Source organism: Ixodes scapularis, unplaced genomic scaffold (assembly GCF_016920785.2).
Source record: "Ixodes scapularis isolate PalLabHiFi unplaced genomic scaffold, ASM1692078v2 PGA_scaffold3__209_contigs__length_174095766, whole genome shotgun sequence".
NCBI lineage: Eukaryota > Metazoa > Arthropoda > Arachnida > Ixodida > Ixodidae > Ixodes > Ixodes scapularis.
In genome coordinates this window covers 10,802,143-10,826,407 of record NW_024609868.1, presented here as the reverse complement: position 1 = coordinate 10,826,407, position 24,265 = coordinate 10,802,143, and the positions used below count along the sequence as shown (strand labels likewise).

The following is a 24,265-nucleotide window of genomic DNA, read 5'->3' as shown; positions in this document are numbered from 1 at the left end:
TCCCTTTTTCTTTTAAAATCAGAAGAACCTCATCAAAACTATAGGGGTGTGGTGAGAGCATTCATTCGGGGCTTTCACTAAGTAAAAGTAAGGAGTAAAAATTAGCCAGCTATGTCCCGCAGCGTGCACGCACATGAATCCTCCTGGCGTACTGCTCTCACCTGGCTGGCTGAGGTCATTTCAGCGACAGCAATGTCTGTGCAAAAGGTGGGCTTCCGCATCCTTAAGCTGCGACGTACTGCTCACAGGCCAGCGCAGCACTCCCAGTGCGCCTACCTCTGCTGCAATGGTACAAGAGGAGCAAAGAGAAGAAGCAGTGAGAGATGCCGTATGTGTGTGTGTGTGCCCCCCAAAACAATACGTGCCAACACCCAATCTTAGTTGTGGCATTCTGCAAAACAAGAATTAGTGGGAGAGTGAAACGACGCAGGAAAGGTGGGAAGTAGGGCTGCATACAAACGCAAAGCCGCAGCCATAATCTGTCCAAGCCTCTCAACTCTCAGACATGTGAAGTCTGCCACCGATGCTTCGACAAAACCTTACACTAACGGACTGCCGCTAAACTGCTATAGCTGCCATGTAATACAGTCTTCGGTAATTCAATATACGAAATGTTAATATCAAATGGAGTCATTCTTCTCGCAATCAATTTCTTTAAGGGTCCACTCGACCAGCGAGTTAAGAAGAAGCCAATACCTCCCGAGGTAAAAATATCAAAACCAAAAGTACAAAGGGAGAAAATGTCATCATGGACAAAAAGTGTACTTTATATAAAAGGCCTAACAACTGTGTGAGGTAATATTACGGAGAGAGTCAGGTTGCAGATCCATTCAAGATACTGTATCTCTTAATAGATCTCTCACAGAATTACATTTGCTTTGCTAATAAAAATTGAACTTGATTTTGATTCGCAAACATGACATGAAAGCTTTTTTTCTAGCTTGAATTAGTGCTTACTTCTGCATTTCTGTATTCTAGTTCAAAAAGCGATAGCCCTTGAAGGTCCTAAAGAAAGGTCAGATTAATGAAGGAGAATTTGGTAGGTTCTTCATTAGTAGCCGGAGTGAATAGCACTACTTTTGCAAGGTATTATGCACACACAAAGAGGATAAGCACATATAGAGCATATTTACCAGATTAAAATTAAAAAGCAAAGAGACAATATTTTCCATAAAAGACATATAGCCGTTTAACATCTAGGCACCTCATTCACCATTAAATTGTTTGTCAACAATTATTCTCGTACATTTTCACTGTCTCTATTTTGTACTTACTTACACTTTATCGTTATCTGATAATGCAGAAGAAATATGACAGCACCCAGAATTTCTGAATGCCAGTCAGAGGCAGCAAGCTGACAAGTAAGACAAATAATAAATTAATAATAATGAACAAGACAGATTTTGTTTTTGGTTCATAGCATAATCAAAGCACCACTTTGTCCATCTATTACCCGTTATTACATTTGGTTTTAGAAATATTCAAAATATTTTCATAAAAAAGGGCAGTTTAGCTTACCAGTGCCATAAACGTGAACTGCCTACAACTTGAATATACTGGAGCGATCTCCTGCGATGCTATCTATCAAACTTAATTTAAATATGATATGCCGAGTGGACGAATGCATTGCAGAAAATCGTACCCCAAACAAACAAGGTCATATTCATCCCCTCCACTGCCTCAATTGTTTTGTTGCCAAGACTCTTTGGCTGGCGGATGCCCAAGAATCATTTGTCACTAAGCAACAGGTCAGAAACAAAAGCACAAAAAACCAGGAATGCACGAAACAAAAATGGCGTGCAAAAAGTGGCATCCAAAGTGTTACCAAAACAGAGTGACTTCTGTTAACCCCTTCCTCATCTATGCAGTGCGTAGTGATGCAGTGACGCAACAACCCCGCAAAGCCTTAAAGATGAAATCAGTCACTTTCATGTTGATTGCACTTCTTACGCTCTTCAGTTTCTGGCATTTCATACAAATTACATCTTGCTCCACGAGTTCCTCGTCGCTGCAGCACAACACCACCATGGGCTTTGCCCAGCTTGTGATCAGTTCCAAATTTTAGATTTCACGTTTTCATGAGTGCACGACTTCTTGATGCATGCTTTCAGTGATATTACAGATCCTCTTCACATCGAAATCCGAAGCCTGCCCTGTACTTCCACACCAGCTTGACCATACAGGACATCCAAACGGGCAGGAATGCTGCTTTTGTGAACGTCCCGAGTTGTCATCTCACTTGGGAGTTCCTACAAAGGGGGTTTCTTTCCTTTTCAGACCATGAGCACAAATAGTGAAAGAAAAATTTCGCCAGCCTTGCTCCAGAAGATTCTGCGAGTCCTCCTCTAAACTCACTCGGAGCTTCCTGTGAACAGTCTGCAGGAATAGGCATTGAAACTGTCTCCATCGACACACGCTTGTGCAAAGTGAATTTAAAGACCGCGCTACAAAGCACATAAAAATATATACTTTCCATTCCAATTTTTCACACAAGAGCTCTCAATTAAATAGGTCATGAAATAATCTTACTTTTTTGATCACTGCACAGAATAAATCTTTGATATTCATGACCTAAAAAGTATGCATTCGTTTTTCATTGTACGCACTAGCAGCGCCTTTTAAAAGCTTAGGAAAAACAGGCAGATTTCACCTCCTCAACTTGCACCCAGAACAAGCGGCTGTGTAATCCACTGCTGATTATATGGTGCCAATGTTTGTGTAGCCAAACCATGGAGTTGGCAATGCACAGGGCATGTGCTGTGCTCTGGACATTTTTACCATCACAGCGATCAGACATAAGCTCCATCCTAAAATGTTTGCTAAGGCACTGATCATAATCGAACCAAAATGGAGTGCTCATGCAGTGCTCGCGACCAATCCTAACCACATTCAACTGCGGAATGTCACCCTGGGGTGATCCTTGCAACTTTGTGACCCCCACAACCGTGTCAGCTAACTCGGCAAAAGAGGGATTCAAAGAAATGGTTCACTTCCATCTTTAAAATTACACCGCAACAAACAGGTTTTGGCTAAGTGGCGTTGCGTGTGAGTATACTTGCATGCTATATGTGTCAGTATGCAAGAGTAAAGTGGGTAACATTCAAACACAATATTGTTTCATGGCCAATTTAAAGTACAGGAGCCATCAAACTAGAGCGAGACAAAGATGCTAATTAGAATCAATCAATCTACTGTACCCTTTGCACCAGAGCAAAACAGTCAAGTAAACAAGAGCAAAACTGCACAGAGGCAGGAGGGGTTGAGGGAGGGAGTAGAAGCCGTTCCGATACTCACAGACTTGCGTGATGGTGTTACAGAAACGAGGCGACGTAGACAGACCACAGGAACACAACACTCGGTGAGCACAATGGATGAATGAGTTACATGGCAACACTGAGCACGCCTGGCAAGTCCCCTCTTATGGCTGCTTGAGAAACCGGCAGGAGACCAACCGCAGTGACAGCATTCGTGTCACGGTGACCGCTGGGTTAGAGCCTAGTGGCGCCTAGGAGCCCACGCTGGTTGGCTGCAGAGGGGCCTTGTGCTGCCCCAACAGGTCTCAAGCAGACTGGGTGCCCTGCGTCGGAGAGAGGCACGTCCGTCATGTCCCATGCAACTTTTCTTTTCTTACACGCTCCACTTCACATTTAACCAGATTACAGGTTGCAAAAGAATGAGAAAGAATAGGCAAAATGAACTTTACCCAAACTGACTCAGATTTTATAATTCTTTGAAGGCTCGTATGATGGCTACAAGAGGCACAGTACATGTGAAAATTGTTCAACAACAATGTCGCGATGTTAGAATTGTTTAGCAGCCGCAGACTAAATAATTTGACCATTACCAAAACATTGTAGAACGATCATTTACTGAGCCAGGAATTCTTGTGAAATCATATAGAATGCATGCAACATTTCACCAAAAGAAGTATCCTTTTTATTATTGCTTCTTATGATGAGGAATCTGAACATCTGCAAATGTTTCTATTCCTGCTGGCCTGTATATGCACACATCAAAACATGTAGCTAGCGAAATGTCTATTTTTCCTGCATTCCAGTATCTTTCAACAAAACGCACTCTTTTTGTTTTCTGTATAAAATTGTTCAATCCACATGAATAAAATGCTTTTCCTGTAATACAGTAAGTGAGTGTGTCAATAAAGTGAGCTCTTTATTTGCTGCATTCTGTGTAGAATTGTTGAATTCAACATTTCATACAAAAGGATGACATGTTTTTTTTCCTACTATCTGGTACATGTATGTGTCAACAAAATGGTCTGTTTTTTTTCTTCTTCTTTTTGTTCTGTTTACTGTAACTAACTGCCAAATATCTGCGGGATTTTTTTTTTTCTTATACTATTTGTTGTTTTTTATGTAAGTTTTCATCGGGTTTATTTTCCCCTATGTAAAACATACTGTCAAGAGCTGTAAGGGGAGTGATGACTCCTCTAAGACTCAAGCTGCCCGCAGGTAGCGTTTGTTTTTCTAGGTCATCCGCCATCAAGTGATAGAAATAAGAGTGTTATTAGAGTTCAGTATGGGATATTCCGAGGAACAATGAAGCTAGCCCACAATAAAAGTTGGGAATGCGCAGTTGTGCGAGGTGCCGTACTGAAGGAAGGTTACCACACTTTCTCCACTACAAATTAAGCACAGCCTACAAATTTTTAAGCCGCGATCCAACAACGTTTATCGATTAGAAGTTTCGTTAAACCAAAAACGGCAACAGAGCACACCTCCAGAGTGACAATTTTAGAATCCCAAATGCTAGGGAGGCGCTGCAAAGTGACTTTTCCTTCTCATACCTTTGAGTTATTTGTTGCACGAATGTTTAATGCACCTGTAAACATAGACATCCGTCTGCCTTCAAATAGCTTGGTCATTCTCGAACTGATCGGACGCGTTTTTAGAAGTTGTTTAAAATCCCAAAGCTAAGCTAAGTTTTTTTGTTTTTTTGTTTTTTTTTACGTGATTATCTGGGCATGGGGATAGTAAACAGTTCTTTTTTGTAGTGTGCAGGAAATAGCAAACACAGTTCTTCTTTTTTTTTTTTTTTTTTTTTACGTCATCGTGTGACGGGGGTTTGTTTGAATATTTGGCGGGATAGTTGGCCGCATCAGTAGTTGTGTTTCCTCGGACGGTGTTGCGTGCCCTATAAAGCGATAGGGCGATAGGCAGGCCACTCGGTGGAGCATCTAACAGCTTTGTTGCTAGTTTTAAATAGCGTCAAGAATTTAGGTTAGTGCAGGCACCGGCGGCGGCCGGATAGGCCATTAGGGTCAGGTATTGTTTAGATTTTGGAGGGTGTTGTTTCGATTTTGAGGGGAGATGAATCACAAAGAACGGAAAGGTAAGGGAGAAGCAGAGTTAGTAGAGTGTGAAGAGCGTAAGCGATGGAGCAATTTAGAGGAGACCGACTTCGAGAGCTTAGCTGTTGCGGTGGAGGGTAGCTTCACTTGCCGTCTCTATGAGAATCTTGGGGTCGGTTTAATGAGGGTAGATGGAGAGTAAGCCACTAAGTTAGAGGAGCTTAAGGCGGATATCAGGGAGGAGAGGGAGAAGCCGGCTGTGCTTAAGACTCAAAATTAGTACAAAATGCAGCTTTGGGGTTAGTTGCGGTGGCCCGATTGATCGATGGCGAGCTTCGACCGCTTCGGTGGCTGGAACGACTAGGACATCCTCTCGACGTCAGCCTAGCCGCAGCTTTGCTCGTCCCGAGACAATCTACATCACAAATGCGGCGGATGCCACGTGCTGTCCGCTGGCAACTCTCCGAGCACTTGCCAGAGTACTTGCCAGAGTGGGCCGTTTATAACGAAAAATACAGCCATCAGGCTCATAATACAAACTTATGATAGTCATCTACGGATACTGTGGATCATATTCAACCTATTTCTGAAAACAACGGGTATATTTCAAATTTTGTTGAAGTGCCCATTTAAGGCGGCCATATCAGAGCGAGAAGAGGCCTCAAGGGAACACGGAAGAGCGAAGAAAAGGAAAAGGGGGGACACACCCGCGGAGGTAGCATCGAAATGGACGACATTTGAGGAAAGAAAAGAAGAGGCATCTGCTCGAGTCCAGGCCAAGATTGGTAGAGCTAGAGTGCAGTGGATGATGGAAGTAAATCGAAATGATAGGAATGCAGCAAAAAGGTTCTAGGAGCACATTAATGCACAGGAAAGAAAAACAGAAGGGTTCCAGTGTTCATCGACCACACAAGAAGGGATAAGTGTAGAGGGCGAGGAGGTAAGCGAATTTATTAGACAATCGAGGCAGTATTCGCAGAACTTGAACCGAACGAGATTGGGCAGAACACAAACCGCAACACGGCACAAGACGAGAACACTAACGAGACAACTGAGACAACCACGGGGGAATGGGACAAAGCAGAAAATAAAGCGGGAGGCGACAGGCCCAAATGGCAAGTAATGAGACAAGTCAAGAAACTAAGAACAAAAAGTGAATTAAAGTTAAAACAGGCAACAGATCAAATGATCATGGGGGAGAGGTACCCAATGACTGGAGACTGAGATTGCTATGAAGAATGAGATTGCTACATGAAGGCAAGGAAAATAAGGATTGCATATCATACTGCCCAATAATAGTAACTTTGGTTCTGTACAGACTAGCGATGCAGCTAGTAAAAAGAAGAATGAAAACATGGGCCGAAAACATTTTAGGTGATGCTGCAGAACGGGTTTTGAAAACATGGAAGACTAGATAATAACTTATTCATCATCACTCAATGTATAAAAGTGGCACACATGACAAAGAAACCGTTATTGATAGCATTTCTAGACATTAAAGGGGCGTACGACAATGTGAGTCAGGAAGAGCTCTGGGTACAGTGAGAGGGTATGATTTAGATGCATACCTGATTTGGCTTTCACAACTAGTATATGCAAATAATAAGTCTGTTATAACATGGGAAGCAGAAATAACAGAACCAAAATAAAAAGAGGGCTCGGGCAGGGTAATCCCTTCACCTCTGCCTTTTTACGGTATACCAGAGAAGGATGGAAAAGAAATTAGAAGAGTGCAATTTTAGCTTTTGATCTGTCATATATGGAGAGAGGGGGAAAAGTAAGCCAATAGTTATACCAGGAATGTTCTACGCACATGACATTTGTAGTGTTGGCAGATAGCCAGGATAGGTTACAGGAGCTGATTAAGATCTGTGAAGAGGAAGGAGACTCTCTGGGCCTGAAATCCAGTGCTAGAGATGAGTCGAGAATAATGGTTTATAATTAGGTTTCAAGACGTTTTATTAAAATACATAGAGAACTATGAATACCTAGAAGTATGACTGAATGAGGGAAAGCAATACTTTAGAAGAACAGGAAGAAAATATTCTAAAGAACGGAAAAAAAGGAATGCCGCAATTATGAAGCATAGGGTACTGTGAAGTTACGATAGATATGAAGTTGTCAGGGGAATATGGAAAGGAGTCATGGTGCCGGGGTTGTCTTTTGGCAATGCGGTATTATGCACGGAATCTGAGGTCCAGTTGAGGTTAGAGACCAGGCATAGGAGCGTGGGCAGTCTGGCACTGGGGGCGCATGGGAATACACCAAATGAAAGAGTGCAGGGAGACGTGGGCTGGGCATCTTTCGAGGCTGGAGAGGCATCAGCGAGTTGAAATTTGAACAAAGACTGGACACAATTGAGGAAACACGATGGGCGAGAAAAATATGTAAGCATCCATACATGAGAAGTCTAAACACTAAATGGACAAACCGAACCCGAAAACTGAAACTCAAATACCAACAGTCAAGTGCTGGGGCAGAGCAGACTAACTCTGTGAAAAAGGAAGTAAAAGAAGCCGAGAGAAAGATGTGGGAAGAAAGAATGCAAAGAAAATCAGCTTTAACTATGCATGGGGACAAAAACAGGAAATAAGGAACAAACATTGGTGTGATAATTCACGGTGGAGCTCGTTATTCTAGGCTAGAACGGAAGTATTGAAGATTATGACATATAAGATGAAGTATGAGAAAGTGGATACACGGTGTGCCCTATGCCAAGGGGAAGACGAGACGGGTTCATATCACATGAGCGAATGACGTTTTAGTGAACAGCGACGTTTGAGCGAATCAACGTTTTAGCGAATAACGGGGGCGCGCGTTAACCCATCCGCCGCGCTGCGCTTACGCCGCTTCGCGGCGACAGTTTGCGGCGGCTCATTACAAAAATGTGAACCCAGTTGGCCCACCCGAAAACGCCGCTTCGCGGCGTCCGACTATTCGCTAAAGTGTCATTCGGTGAAACGTGGGCGTTCGCTAAAACGTCATTCGATCAAGTGAGTGCCTCCCAAGGAAAGAAATCATACTTTTGGTTCTTAACTCTAATAGGCGGCTAGGTGGCGCAAGGTACCGCCCAATATAGACCTTTGCAAAAGTCTCCTTCTGCGCGCTGCTATCTTTGTCTACTAGACTCAAACGCTTTCTGAGCATGCGCGGTTCCTCTGCTGTACGGTACATCAGACGCTGCGCATGGGTCCACAGCCCAATCAGCATTTTCCGCCCGGGTGATAAGTGATGGAAAGGTCTATAAAGGCACAGCCGCTAGCATCCATCCATCCATCCAAATAGCGGCTTGCCCTTCGCGGAGCTACAGCGGAACTATGGAGAGGTGGCTTTCCTACAGGTATTGACTCCATGTACACAAAACAAAAGTCACCGACGAACCCGCGAGCGACAGAAGAGCCGACGCGCATTCTATTGACAACAGCCGCCGGAGACAACAAGGAAGCGAGAAATGGATCGGATAAAAAATAGACAGATAAAAGAGAGAGAGAGAAAGACGGACGGACGCTGGGGCAAGGGAAGGAAGAAGCCGACCAAGAACTACGCAGCAGGGTTTCGGAGTCGACAGCAAACAAGCGACTCGGCTCCAATGGAAGTTACCCCGCGAGCGAAATTTCCTCGGGGGAAAGAGCGCGAGACTAAAGCCCCGAAACCAACCCAGAGCTGACAAAACCAACCAACTGCCTCCCTTTCATCACCTGACCCCTCTGTCTACGCGTGGGTGAGGTCGGGAGCGTGATCAGGTGGCGGAAGATAGGCGCTTGCCCAACGAGCAGCAGGCAGCTTTCACTCCAGTGTCAGTTTAGGGTGGGGGGTGAGGGGGATTCATGGAGTTGATATAAACGGATCGGTCGCTCATTCCCTTTCCCCAGACTACGGCTACCCCAGGAAGCGTTTTCCAATGGGCACCGCGGGAGAGATATCGGCGACAACACGTGACCAATGCACACACACCCCCCAAAATCTGCGACGCACTTGGCAGCTCCTCCGTCAGCCTGGCTATTTATAAAACTCCCAGAGACAGCGAGGCAGCGGAAACATCCCGGAAAACTGAACGCGCCGCCGCAGAAACGAAAACAAAACGAAGTTGAGAGTAGGCGACGAAGGCGACTACGACGGGGTTGTAAACAGGAGCGAAAATTGCTGTCATTATTTACGCATCTTCCGATGCCGGCAACCCCCGCCGACAAACGCACTCGGCAGCGGAAGTTAGAGCGGAGAGCTAACTTCGCGGCTGGATGTGTTCTTCTAATCGCCGTAACTTCATGCACGTATGTAATGTTGTTGTTGTTGTTTTTCTTTTTTTCTCACTGGTTAAAGCCAAAGTTACATGGTGCCATTTTACTTGCGATTCCGCAGCTGCAACGTCGCCCGTGCGCGAAAAGAAAGGAAGAAGAAAAAAAGCGTGGTGCAAGCCGTTGTGCTCGACGCCACAACCACGCAACTGCGAAGTGCGAACTCGCGGACAGAATCACGCCAAGTGGATCAGGTTTAAGCCTCATTCCGGGAAACGCTCATTCAAACGAAGTGCGCACAGTTCGCAGTCTTCCAACTGCAAGCTCGAAATTCACAACGCGACGTAACGGACTACGTAGCGGACATCAACCCTGATGACTCCAGGCGCTTAGCGCCGATTCGGCCGGTCGCGTCTGATGTTTCCAAGGCGCCGGTCGTCCCATCGTCGATTGGTTCACGACTCTCAGGATCGATGGGCAGTCGCTGCGAGGCGCGACTCGAACCAAGGTCACGAGAAAGTAACATTGATCAACTCCGATCAGCGACAGTCGCGTCCATGCAGGCAGCGTCTCCGGCAGAAGAATAAAGCGAGGACCGATATCCCCGGACTAAGGACCGGAAAACTGTTATTCGAAAGGCGCAAACTAGACCTGCCCATTATTGCCGCGTTCTAAACCGCCTCAACGAGAAACAAATCAGTGTTTGAAACCTGTCATGTAAATTCTGCGGTTCGAGACTTTGCGGATGGTAGTCGGACGCGTACACTACACGGACACTAATAATCAGGCATGAAGCTTTTCTCATAACCGCGCACGCAGAGACCCGTGCCCAAGAAACCGAAAATCAGCAACCACAGGGGATCTAGAAGAGCAACCAAATCTTCTTTTATTTGTCCTTTTTTCATACACTTTTCATACAAGAGCAGTCCGAGCAAGCGTTCGAACCCAAGTCACGAAGAACAAAGGCAGAGACTTTCTCTACCTTTCCACGCGCCTTCGCGAAAGCGACTTGTTTTCAATGAAAGTCCCCGTAAAGGCGCGCTACGTCCGTAAAACTCGGCATCACAGTCCGCGACTAGCGAGAGAAAAGGTCTCCTACCAGGACGACCCATACCGTCGACAGAGCGTCCGATAAGTCACCCAACTACACAATTAAGGACTGATCACATACACATCGGAGCGATGAGTTTTGCACAAGTGTTGACAGGAGCGTTCGCCATATTCGTAAGGCAACGTCAAAACGGTGGCAGACGATAATTAGCTGACGCTGTATCAGCGCTCACGTGGGAACCGGCCTTTTCAAAGAGATCGTTGCCCGCGACACGAGAGAAGTGGTGGGGTCCAAAAGTCCACGTTGAATCTCCATACAGGTTAAGTGCGGAAAGATAAGAGAAGATGGAACCGTCCGTTACAGCACGCGATAGCATTCGAGGAGAACGGCACAGTGTCGTGCACGTGAGATACGCCGCTCTGCAGGAAACGCGAGTCGCACTGCCTTGTTTGGCCCGCGCTTATCGCATCGTCCCCGCGTAAACGGACCCGTCATTATCGACCCCAGAGGCAGTGGGTCCATCGACGCACATCTCGAGCACTCGACGACTCCGCCCTCATTCAATCTTTACGACTAACGAGTCCTTGGGACTGCCAACCGTGCCAAAGAAAAACAAAAACAAAAAACGTGCACGTGAATTAATAGCATTTACACAAGTCCAGGCCTGCAATCTTCCCTTCCCAAACGTCACCACTAGTGGATCCAGGCAGCGCCGCATATCTCTCGTGGAGCTTCGGCGTGTTTACCGCTAGGAGCGGGTCGGCAATCCACTAACGATGACGTCATGGGCAGGCCTTGTCTTCTAATAAAATTGCGTAAATTTAGCGTTTTCTAGGGAAACTACACCCGCGGGATAGCTCCTACCGGTTTCGGCTTTGACGCTACAACGAGGAGTCTAAAGACCATGTAAACGGCAAAGCACATAGTAAGGAGTCGTTGGCTCACACATAGTGGCACATCAATGGGCGGCTCAGATTTAACAATGTTTAGACTGCAAAAAAAAAAAAAAAAAATATATATATATATATATATATAGATATATATATATATATATATATATATATATATATACAAAAGAAAAACGTGTTTAGGTAGGAGGGACGATGACCCGTGCTCTAAGCAAATTTATACCCCCCCCCCCCCCCCCCCAAGAAAAAATGAGGATAAGGGTGATAGCGTTATTGATATAAGGGTATTCCGAATTTCTTTTCAACGCGTCTTTTTTTATGCACGAAACTATTGAAAGCTGCTCCTTTTTGAGAGAGAAACTTATCATTCGTTGATTTCATTATTACAACGAATACCTAAAGAGCTTTCAGAGCCTGGACACATCCGAACATTCAGTGACTCTGGCGCGTGACTATAAACGTGCCTGAATACCTGAAAGACCGAAATGAGAAAGAAAGAGCCGACGAGGCGTTTGGGTCACGCGACGGTTGTCCCTATTTCAAACCCCATCACCCACGACGGAACCTGATCCTCCCCCTCCAGGCAGGGCCAAGTCGGAAGAACACCGCGTAACCAGATCCCAAATCAAAAGGGGCTTTTTTTCTCGAACCCGAACGGGGCGGTCTTCCATTTATGTCTCCGCTCCGATCGTGTTACCCGGTTCGGCTTGATTGGCGAGCACCGAAGAGGAGCGGCGAGACGGAAATAGAAATTGCCACAATTTACTCAAATATCCTATAAATAACGGCGTTTTTTTCCCCCTTTTTTTTTAAAGTTTTCTTGCCTCTTTAATTTTGCAGTCATTACGTATTTGTGACGAGTGATTTAAAACAGAAAAGTCAGGACCGGAGCCCACACTACCCCGTAATATGACCTAAACTTAACCGGCAGGATTAGAACGACGGAGGTCCTCCGTAGTCACTCACAGGGCAAGAACGGCAGGGAGGAGCTTCCGGTATTCCAACGCGAGCTGCTTCCCACCTTCGACAGTGCTTCGCAGCGTCGCGTGCACCTCGAACGTAGCCAAAGCACGGCGGAAGGCGAGGAGTGTTCGTGCTCGAGACTGGCAGTACAGAAGAGACGCCCTGCCGTTCTAATCCTGTCGGTGACCACGGCTGTCCCGCCCACAGCGCTACCTTCTATAACGCTTGGGCGAATCGTGGGCCTCGAGTGTGCGCGCGCAGCCAGAGCACGGTGGAAGGCCACGAACGAGCGCGTGCTGGAGAAAGGCATCCGAAGCGGACGTGCCCGCCCGTTGCAAATGGCAATGATAAAAAAAAAAGGGGGGGGGGGGGGGGGGGGGTGCGACCGGAAGTATTTGACCTTTGAGAGGTGTTCGTTGTTCGCGGCTGTAGAGGACTAGGGCGAGCCTGTCGCAGGACCGAGTGAAGGCTCTCGCGCCTGCTTCGGTCAATAACCGTGGCCGACGCGTCGCGTAAGGTCTCGCTCGCACACTCTCGATTTCCCCGGAAGAGAACAAAGAGCACTTCTCGAGTGTTATCTGAAAGAAAAGCTGCAACTCCGAGCTTCCTGGAAAATGGCAGCCGAACGAGTAAACAACGCCAGGGAAGGTGCCCCTACGAAAAGATAAAAGTAAGTAACAGGCTCCTCGTTGCCGACAAACGTACTTGAAATCGTCTCAGTAGGTATTACACCCGTTGATTTCTATTTTGGACGGTTGACTCGTGCCGCCGTGCAATGCTGTAATCAGTTTACAATCTCTACCGCATAAAGGCCAAATCTACAACTGAAACATCAAACGCCCCTTTAGAGCTGACTGACTTGCCGCACAGTACAAACATTCATTTTTTTTTTTCTTTTTGTCTTTGAAGATTGGGTTTTAGAATAATTGGAACGGTTCAAAGCCATTTTTGCTAAATAAACGAGCGAAAAAGAAAAAAAGAATTCGTGCTTTTCAATAGTTTGCTTGTTGACTGGTGTATTCCGACATTTGCCTCGCAAGCACGGTCACAAATATCGACAAGAACGTGAAATATGCTGGCCGAAGGAATAAAACAACGAAGTAACAAAACTCACCCCCTGAACGCTTCAAGTACACGGTGCAGCAGCGGTCAGAAAAGGCACAAGAGAGTCGTTTATAGAAGGCGGAAGAAAAAAAGCAGCTACATTTTCCTAGTTGTCTAAATACCAGACAACAGATGTTTAATGGCTTTCTTCTTTTCTTTGTTCTTTTATTTTTTTACTTTTTTTAGCAATGCTTTGGCAGCGTAAAGATATAATTTTCAACACATAGAATTTGTTTTGTTTGTTACTTCTTTTCAATTCTATCAAAAGGTTATTCGATCTCCGCCGAGTGGACATGAAACGACCATAACGATGTTTATAGACCAACTCACTGTTTACAAACAAACCCACATTTGCCCACACCAGGTGTGGGCAGTGCGCATGCGCAGAAACCGAATTCGAGTGAACAGAAGTGTCTGCGCATGTGCAGTGCCGTCGACAGCGCCACCGCAGCTGCGTGACGTCAGGGACGCGTGTTGGTCTGCCGTGCGGGCAGGTCATCGCCACCAGACCAAGTGGAATGCGGGTAGGCGCTGTCATTAGCTGCGCGTATGTAGGTAGACCATTCACGTAACCATACATTAGCGGGCAATACTCAACAAAACAAGAAAGCCGAGGCGAGTTCTGCAATCGAGCGTACGCAGAGTGTAGAACAATTGTTTCTCCCGTCTGATCGATACACTGTCATTGTATACCTTCTGTTGCAAGGTAAAGAAGGCCACGAAAGAATTCTTCGTTATTTAATTTCTTTTTTTTTTTTTTACACGGTATTTTGTGCGTTGTTTTGTGATAAAAGCACAGTGACCACTACCCTGCCCCGTAATGTAGTATTAAACTAGACAATAGGTACACCGTGACACAGCGTAAAGCCTCGCACTGTTCATAAACGATGCAATGTGCAGATTAATACTGAGCACACAACACCGGAAGGCTTGCGAGCGGCACATGTGCCAGTATATATTCTGCCGTTTTGATCAATAAAAGATTTTGCTGCCAATGTAGCTACAACATATCTTGTATCCGTGAATAAAACACTTGTCTACTTCTCTTTTCGCACTCGGTGAGCATGTCTAACGCCGAATGGGAGGTCTACCACTCCAATAAGGAATAACTGATTTTTAGGCCTATTTCAGGAGCCTTGGTGATGTCAAATATTTAAAAAAAAAAAAGTGATCATGGAGGGACGGTACACCAGATATTTCAAATTTCAACACACATGTATTCGCCTATTTCTTTTGTTCTTTTCTTTTTCTGCCCTTATTTGCGCAGTAATAACCAAAAGTTTCAAATTTCAAACCTTTTGCCCTGTGTTTCTAGCTCGGAGCTACGTGGAGCGAAAGCTCGCGCTGCAGAACCCACCAGAGATGCTGGGTTCAATTGCCACCTCCCTGCCCGTTTGGATCTGGAATTATGGATGAGCATCGCACCCGCGTGCGGTCGTGTATCACTACTGCGCGTAGTACATCAGTACTACGTTAAAGACTCTAGGTTATAGGAAGTATTCACTGGCGGCCATAGCTGTGTGCACGACTGCTGAGTGCGTGCTCATGGCGAGCTTCCACAGTTCTTTTGTAACGTGCATTTCGCACCCTCAAGATTGCCAGTCTTAGCAGCCTATTAATGTGGGCTCGTTCAGAGCATGCGCTCTAGACATCACCCACAAATACGGCGCCCAGTGAATACTCCTTATTGGAAAGTATCCACGTGGAAAAAGCATTTGACTAAGCTATGGATCACAGCGCCTTCCCTCAAACGCAGCTCTTTTATTACCTTACGTTTGTGTTAATTAACGTTTCTGAGGCGAAGTGTTACTACACCGTCAAACGTCTGGCGTTTCAGAGCACCAAAAAAATGTGCAAATCATAATCTGTTTTTTTTTTTTTTTTTTTTTTTTTTTTTTTTTTTTTTTTTTTAGTTTAACGCAGTACAACCCATCTTGCAGCCATCGTAGCTGCACAGTGTCAGATCTATAGGGTTGGATCGAGGAAATGAAATCCTGTTTTTCGCCCGCGTATATAAACTACGCATCGCAGACAACTGAAACTCGCGTGCGAATGGAATACTAGCGGTGGGGATAGTATGCGGAAGTTTGAGAGCATTGTATTACCTGTGGGGTCAAAAGGTAAACAAAACTAAATTTCGCTAAGAGCCGACGCCTAACGAAGTTTGACATTCGTCAAACCAAGAAATATCAATGTGGGCACCTGCAACATTAATTTCTATTAAAAAAAATGTTGGGAATGAAGTGATGGCCGGCCGCAAATCGGCAAGCCAGAGTGGAAAAGCCTGGAGAAGTTCCCGCCATCTATGAGCGACGGAGGCAACTGCCAGTTGCCGCCGTCGCTCATAGATGGCGGTAGCTGTCCAGAGTTTAGTGTCATAATTTATTTGCTGACGGACACGATACTGCGAAAACTAGCCCTTGACAGCTCCGCTAAAAAAAAAAAAATCTTGTTAGCAAGAAAGCTAATTTTGCTGACAAGTTGTCTTCACTGAAACTTCGAATGCGACGGGTACCCTCAATGCCATTTCTTGGTTTGACGAATATCGGGCCTACGTGGACGCCCGTCGGCTCATGCAGAATTATTTTTCTTGTGTGTGCAGGGGTGGAACTCATGAAATGTATTTGGGAGCAGCCACGGGAGCAGCTGAAACCGCTGTTTTGGAGCAGGTTGGGAGCAGCTAAAACTACATTCTGGAGCAGGCTAGGAGCAGCTCAGATCAGTTTTCACTGCACTTCAGCTTGTGTCTTAGACGAGCACGGGAGAAATTTCAATTGTGCTTTGGGGTTAGGGACCTAGGTAATGGGATAACAGTGTAACAGATGCCAAAACTTGAAACTTTGTAAGCCTTAATGAGAATCAAATAGCAAGTACCATATGTTTCTGCAGATCGTGTCCTTGATAATTTCTGAGTGGCTTTCAGCTGCTCAAAATGCAAACCAGCACTGCTTATCGCACAACCCCCACGTGCTCGACAGAGTAATTATATGTGCGAACCACATGACGTGCGTAAGCAACGGACGTGCAGTTGCGTGGGGGAACAGGGCAACACATTTCGAGTTTATCCTATTGTGCAACTCAATATCGAAGCAGCAGACTACAATTAACGTAGTTATCGTATTCAAAGCGATTAGCGGGAGCAAGGTTAAAGTACGCCGAGGAGATCTACCGCTCGCGTGACAGCAGCTGGCAGGCAAGGTTCCGGATCGGACCGCGTTTCAGTTCTATCAAATCGCAATTATCTTGCGGGAATGCTGTTTCAACTTCTAACGATGAAGTACTAAAAGGAGTATTTTGCTCATTTGTTTTCAATTGGCTGACGTCCGGATCCCGGGCTGCAGAGCCTCAGGCAATCTGACGCTTAACGACTCGACCTCACCTCGGTCGACTTGCTCAACAGCTTATGGTTGAAGAATAACAGTCCAGTCGCAGGTGTAGCGATTCGAATCCGATCCCCGAGTATTTTCGCGCGCTTCCGACTCGGGATACACAGGGAGAATAAACAGAACAAAGGATTGCAAGGCCGACCAAGCTAAACGGGCTAATTGTTGCCAATCGAGTCGATAGGAACCAAAACCAAGACAAAATACTTTTTTGTTTTTGGCGCACGTTGTGCGATTTGGTGCATAATGGCGCAAGGTATTGGCTGTGGCGCAGTTTCCGTGAAATGGCGCAGGATGGCGCAGACAAATGCGTCTGGCGCAAAATGGCGCAAATGGCGCAGCCGTTCCACCCCTGGTGTGTGTGTGTGTGTGTGTGTGTGTGTGTGTGTGTGTGTGTGTGTGTGTGTGTGTGTGTGTGTGTGTGTGTGTGTGTGTGTGTGTGTGTGTGTGTGTGTGTTTAATTAAGAAATATGTCACGTTCTAAAACGTTCGCATTCTGTCACCACCGCTTAGCGTCACATTCACGCGCGAGTTTCAGCTTTTTGCGATCCGCATACTTAGTTTCCTTACGCGGGCCGAAAAACGAGGTTTTGTTTTCTCGATATAGACGGAAAGAACACATGGGACGCGCCTGGCTTCTTCGGAGTCCTCGGAGTATGCCGGGCTCCGGCGGCAAGGAACGTGTGCCCTCGGAGGAGAGACGGCCGAAGCCGGCAGCGGCCGCCGAGGTTGTCGATCGATGCTCCAGCTGCGAGACCCGAAAGCCCAGCCAACGACCGTTCGATTCGCCCCAGAGACACCGTTGTTAGCGCAGGCTACACCGATGCCCGCTCTCCGTGACTCCCTCCTCTCTTGGTCAGCGCCGAAGCAACGTGGGCGGCTCAGGTCTGAACGGAAGACTAGGGGAGACACGTAGGGTCAAGCTTACGGCTGGGAAATGGAGCAGGCGTGAACCTGCACGAACTGAGCATCCGATGGCATTCGGCACTGAGAACAAACATCGTTGAGCTCTGTTGACGCCTTCGTCTTTCCAACAAGCCAATTTCTCCCTCTTTCTCTTTGTTTGTCTTCCCGTCTGTCTGTCTGTCCGTGTGTGTGTGTCTGTGTGTTTGTGTGTGTGCGTGCGAGAGAGTGTAAGTGAGGGGGGCGAGGGAGAAAGAGAGAGAGCTACAAGACTGGAACCGAAGGATTGGAGTTAAACAACAAGCCACTTCGTCAGAACCGAAGCGACTTCGAATAAGAAGTCCGTGACAAACACGAGGCAGATAAGTGAAGGCTGTGATTTTTCATTCAGGGTTATATAAAATATGCTGCTAGGGGGAAAAAAAATCTATTTTTGCACTTTTGTTACGACCTAGAATTTGAGGATTTTGAATTACTGAGCATTTAGTGTACGAGCAACTACGATAGAGTTCACAACTGGAAAGAAGCTGACTGGGGACCGCAGCGATGTCGACGACGGCGCAGCGTGACGCAGCACAGCGAACTCGTTCCAATTCTGCGTGCCCTATCGTTTGCCTCCACTCCGTCCATCCGCCACGCTCGCCGGCGTGCAACCGATTATCAGCGGACTGGTATCGATTAACCAGGGCCCCGGGAAACAAAATGACGACAAAGAGCGTGCAGGCCAAACCGGAGCCAACGACGCCTCGGCGACTCCGGTGCAAGTGCCGCCGGCAAAAACGGCATACACGTCCCCACTTACAACCTGACACACGCCGTGTAACTGAGATCGGATCCCCAGGTGGCGTGAATTAAACCTGTCGTACGCCGGAGCGTGCCCATGTCCTAGGCTGGTTTGACACGTAAACTCCTTTCTATAATATATATATATATATATATATATATAAACTCCTTTCTATAATATATATATATATATATATATATATATATATATATATATATATATATATATATATATATATATAAAACTCCTTAAAACGTAAACTCCTTTCTATAATATATATATATATATATATATATATATATATATATATTATAGAAAGGAGTTTACGTGTCAAACCAACCTAGGACATCAAGCACGCTTATATATATATATATATATATATATAGAGAGAGAGAGAGAGAGAGAGAGATATCACACATGGCCACAACATTTGCGAAACCTAACCACGGCGGTGCAGCGTGGTGATTGATCGGTGTAATTACAAATTAAAACAAGGTGTGTTCGACAAGAGCAGGTCAACAGCGTGGAGGTATACGAATAAAAACTCAATTCGGCCACTGTTACGAGGACACAAAGGCACGCCGGCATTGTCTTCAGACGCGTGCGTCGGCATTAGGCGCCAAACGCATCCAAGTGGGGGAGAACCCGCAGCTGGCGACCAGCCGGCGACTAACAACGCCAGATCGCTCCCACGGAGACCTGAAGCTGCGGCAGAGAAGCGAGCAACTGGCAGCGAGAGCTTACCGGCGCAGCAAAGCAGCACGGCCGACACCGCAGTCCCCTACGACGCAAACTCCTCGTCGCCGGCAGCAGCACCGAGATGGCCAGATTCGAACGCAGGGTCCAGAGAGCACCCGACCCAAGCTCCTCCGCCCGACACAGCCGGGCACCGCACGTTAAAGAGCACCGCGTCAACAACGGCCGCAGTGTCCACAGGTAACTCCAAAGGCGAGCGGCGGTGGTGAGCGCGCAAAGTCGGTCTTGGAACAACACACACAGCCGCCGGCAGGCAACAACGCAGCCTACCCGTCGCACACACCGAGCGCGTTTTGCGCGATGCGGAGCCCGAGCAAACGAAGGACCTCGCTGACGCCAAGGACGCCGTCGCGGCAACAGCGCCGCGTCTACCGTCAACGCGCAAGCGCAGCACAAGGCGCACGTGCGTGAGCGCTCGCGTCCGACGCGTTCGATTGCACACCAAAGCGGCGTCGCGCCGACTCGCGCGCCGAAAAGTGAGCGTGCATTTTCAATTGGCGTGACGTCAGAGGCGGATGATCGTGGAGGACGAGTGAACACGTCAGCCGGCCGGCGCGCCGCCGCGCCGCCAACGTCGTCGCGCGCTCCTGCCTGCCTCCGTACCCGACGGTAGGCGGCCATGGCGAGGACGGAGGAGGTGGAAGAAGCGAGCGCGAAGGAGAAAACGGCGCTGCTCGGCGAGGGCCGGGTTGTTTACGTCCCGCCACGGCCGAAAGGGGGGAAAAGAGGAGCCCGACGACCGGCTTCCCGGCTTTCGGCGCCCAAATATAGAGCGAGGCCGCGTCGGATGGTCGGGCGGGCGGCTCGTCGCAAGAAATTCTCAAGTGCGGTATTCACGCGTCCCGCCGAAGGAGCTTCGTGGAGGACCCGCCGCCGCCGCCCATGATAACGATGCATCGTGGAAATATTACCATCAAACGCGATATCTAAGCCACAGCTTGCTCGGGCTTTGCTGAAATAGAACTAGGAGACATTGTACCATTACGCCCCCCTTTTTCAACCTTCCAAGGCAAAAAGGGAAAAAAAAATTGAACCGGAAAGTGCTTACTGCACTCGTTAACATTTTTGTACATACGATCTCATAATTACCAACACCCCTTTCTGCGGTGCCGCGGCTCTCCTGAGCCAATAAAGATTATTGTTAGTGTTGTTTTTATTATTATCATTGTTACCATTATTACAAAAACACTCAACAAAAGCTTACTCCCCTTTTTTCCACGACGTCGACCTACGACCGAATGGTGCCAACCCCTCCAAAGATCGCGGTGCATTAGGGGCTTTTCCTAAACCGTTTCCACCGTCCCGCAACGTTCTCTCCTCAACGGAGACGCCCACTATTGCGCATGCGCGGCACTAGCCTTATCTGCGGAGCTAGTAGCGGGTTGTGGAGAACGCTACGGGACGACGGAAACGATATGCAAAGTCCCACCCCGGAAAAAGGCAGGCCTCGTAGCGGCAGGGACCGATCCGTCTCCGCGGACAACAGGAGAGAGAGAGGGAAGCGCTCGTCGTCACGCGCGACCTGCCCGACCTCGTTCGATTTTGCTGCGCGGACATTGCGTCAGCTTTATTTTTCGCGCTTTAGCCGGGGATTACGCGTCTTTCTGGGGCACGGATGGCGCGCGACAGAACCTCTCGAGATAACGGCGGAGAACGTCGCCAAAGGCAACCGCCCCGCTTCCTCCGCATCGAGGGGTGTCGTCCCGATTCGGATGAGGTGTACATTCGGCTGACCGGTCAATTTGGCTGAAAGGCTCAATTGTATGCCGAACGCTTCCATGCGACTAAGTTCTCAGTTTTGCTAGAAATATCCAATTCAGCTGGATGCTTCAGTTCGGCCAAAGTTTTAGTTTGGTTAGGATCTTCAATGCGGCTGGATGCTTCAGTATATGCCTAAATTCTTGGTTTATCTAGAATCTCCAATTCCGCTGAGTTCGGCTAAATGTCCAGTTTCGTTAGAATCTGCAATTCCGCTGAATGCTTCAGTTTGGCTGGATGCTTCAGTGTGGCTAAATCCTCAATTAGTCCGGAAGTTTATCGGCTGGATGTTCCAGTTTGGCTAAATTCTTAGCTTCGTTAGAACGCCCCCCCCCCCCCCCCCCCCCAAAAAAAAAAAAAAAAAAAAAAATTGGCTAGATGCTTTAGTTCAGCTAATATTTTAGTGATGCTAGGATTTCCAGTTCGGCTGGATGCTTTTACCATGGCTAAATTCTCAGTTTGGCTAGAATCTTTCATTCGGCTGAATGCTTGAGTTTGGCTAAATTATTAGTTTGGCTAGAATTTCCAATTCGGCTGGTTGCTTGTTGGCTCAAACAGCGCTCTGTCTGGGTTTTGATTCCCTCGTCATTTGCGCTGTTTTAATTTTCTAAATTATCAGTTTGGCTAGAACCTCTAATCCGGTTGGATGTTTCATTATGGCTCAATATGCAGTTTGGTTAGAATCCCCCATTCGGCTGCATGACTTCAAATTTGCGTCTTTCTTTCTTTCTTTCTTTCTTTTTTTCTACAATTTTTAGGTAATATGATATTTTAGTCTGGCTACATTTTCAGTTTGGCGCGAGCATTTTGATTCACCTGGTAGTTTATTTTTATAGGCATGATAAGCTGAGGTGTCCCCATTTTGCTTGGATTACTGAACTAAATTTGCGTCATGCTCTGGTCATGACGTTGTACTCGGACATTAAAGGCGTTGGACAGACGTGGCCACACGCCCGTGTTTATTGCGTTAAAGTACGTAAAAAAAAAAAAAATATTAAATAAAAAAACACAAAAAAAAACGTCGGCTGCTTGTCAACACCTTTTCGAGTCAAACCGGTGAACCGTGTAACGAATTTGTATAGCGTCCCCGCTTCGTGACAAATGTAACACGCACTAATCCACCCATTTGTATATCGAACTACCAGATGCACCAATTACGCGGTGTTTCGGACCTACGTACTAAGAGTTCCAGAGCACTATTTGGTCATAAAAAAAGAAAAACATATAAATAAGTCAATGAACGGAGTTCGGTGGAACTTTTTATAAGGGTGTCTCTTTTAGGTGGTGCATATATCGTACACTCAAATCTTGTTAGTGCACCTTTCTGGAAAACAAGTGTACGAAAAACTTGATAAGTTGTATGTGCGTGCGCGAGAAAAAGTGAACAAACCGTATGGTTTACGCTGCTGCTCACGTATGATACCACGCGAGCTCGAATCTTCTGGATCAGCTTTGGGTCCTTAAGAAGCTTTAAGGTTTGTGTAGCTCGTGGTACCATATATCGAAAGCAGTATCCGCCCGACGGTTTGCTTCTGTTTCTCCCGCGCATAAAAATTCGATTTTTTTTTTTTCGCATTACTTTTGTTTTAACCCATATTCACGAAATTTTAGCGTGATGAACGCACCACCCAAAGACACCTTTGTGAAAAGTTTCATCGCACCGCGTTCGTTGGTTTATTTATATGACTTTTTTTACGACCGAAAAGCGCTTCGGAACTCCTCGTAAAACGCTCGATTTAACGAAAGCGCGCAAACCCCCCCCCCCCCCCCCCCCCCCCCCCCCCCGGTTCTGCCACAACTCTCGCAGTGGGTGTACACAGCTCGCACTGAGTATTTTTGCGCGACCTTTATAATGACGTAGTCGCGGATACCGATCGTCGACCCCAGCAAGACAATGCGCTCCCTTCCGAGATAAAATTAAAAACAATAAAAACCTGATTATATCACTATTATTCCAGTATCCGACCTCCTTACTTCCTTTTTTTCTTTTTTTTTTTTTCTCGAGGGAGGGGGGGGGGGGGGGGGGGTAGGTCTGACGTTGGTGCCGTCTCCCGCCCCAAACAACTTCCCGATACGATTGTGGAAGTCTGACGCCGGCGCATCGTATCGGGCCCCGAGTGCGGTGCAGTACACAGCCTGCAATCGCGCTGATTGAGCGCGGCGAGTCCTACTCTTGTTGTCACTTTCCGTTCGGCGACAACGCGGCGTCCGGTCGATGCCTCGAGGACACGGCACGCGTTCGAGGAGAACACGTGCCGACGCCTGTTCTGCCGCGACAAGAATTTCTGCTCTTCTGGAAAACATTTGACCAACAATGCCCGTAAGAGCCCTCAGGGAGTAATGAATGATACTGATGGCGGTGATGATGATACTCATGATGATTGACGTCATCGCACCTTGTTGGTGGTGATTGTTACTTGTTCTTGCGGAGAAAAACAATTTTATCGACGTTCAATGTTTGCTGCAGAAAGCACGCCGCACTGCGCGCGTTTTGCGCTATCTCGCTCACATTACCGGTGTTTTCCCCCCGGGTTTCAACACGAATATTCCGATTAAATACCCCGATTATTAGAGAAGAAAAGGCAGAAAATGAAATTGCAGGCGTTGTTCGGCTTGTTCCAGTTTAATCCGCCATTAAGGGCAGTGCCTTCTGCTGGCTATATGTGTATGTACAGTGATGCATGGGCCTCCCGCTTCGTAGCGTGCTACTGCGCCGTCCACATCGGTCCCTGACGTCGCCGATTTGTTTTACGGTGTTCCCGAAACTTCTTTTATAATTCCAGGCCTTTCCAGGTTGGTATAGACACTAGGCACCCTTAAGAATCGAGGTTATTTCAATGGCTGCTGATGTGGCGTTCGTGAAAGCCAAGGAAACCGTGAAACTCAAACACTCGGATGAGACGAGAGGCTCTAACGACAGGTAAAAACGCTCCCAACTATACTCTGCTTCACCCTAAATTTTATAGCAGGAAAGGCTACAAGCGCGAGCTCCTTGCTCTGGGGCAGATCTCGGCGGCACAAGCTCTCGTGCACCAACGGCAGCTCCCAACGCTATGAGCTCGCGCTTCTAGCCTTGTCTGTGGTACAACATAAGGTGAAACGGAGTAAAGGC

At 47.0% G+C, this 24,265-nt stretch overlaps 1 protein-coding gene across 8 annotated transcripts in view; it reads right to left on the bottom strand.

The window, feature by feature from the left end:
• The window catches only part of LOC8033762 (protein FAM13A), a 143,788-nt gene that overhangs the window by 36,237 nt on the left and 83,286 nt on the right, over window positions 1-24,265 (bottom strand). For 4 of the 8 annotated variants that reach the window (XM_042292296.1, XM_042292298.1, XM_042292295.1 and 1 more), the window contains exons 3-4: window positions 3,295-3,577; window positions 162-281 (exon numbers count right to left, since the gene is read on the bottom strand). In XM_042292296.1, the coding sequence (XP_042148230.1) occupies window positions 162-221 (60 nt within the window). In that variant the 5' untranslated portion in view covers window positions 222-281; window positions 3,295-3,577. Of the gene's footprint in view, window positions 1-161; window positions 282-3,294; window positions 3,578-19,383; window positions 19,772-24,265 lie in introns of those variants that run through there. The other 4 variants (XM_040206343.3, XM_040499461.2, XM_040206342.3 and 1 more) reach the window with 3 other exon arrangements.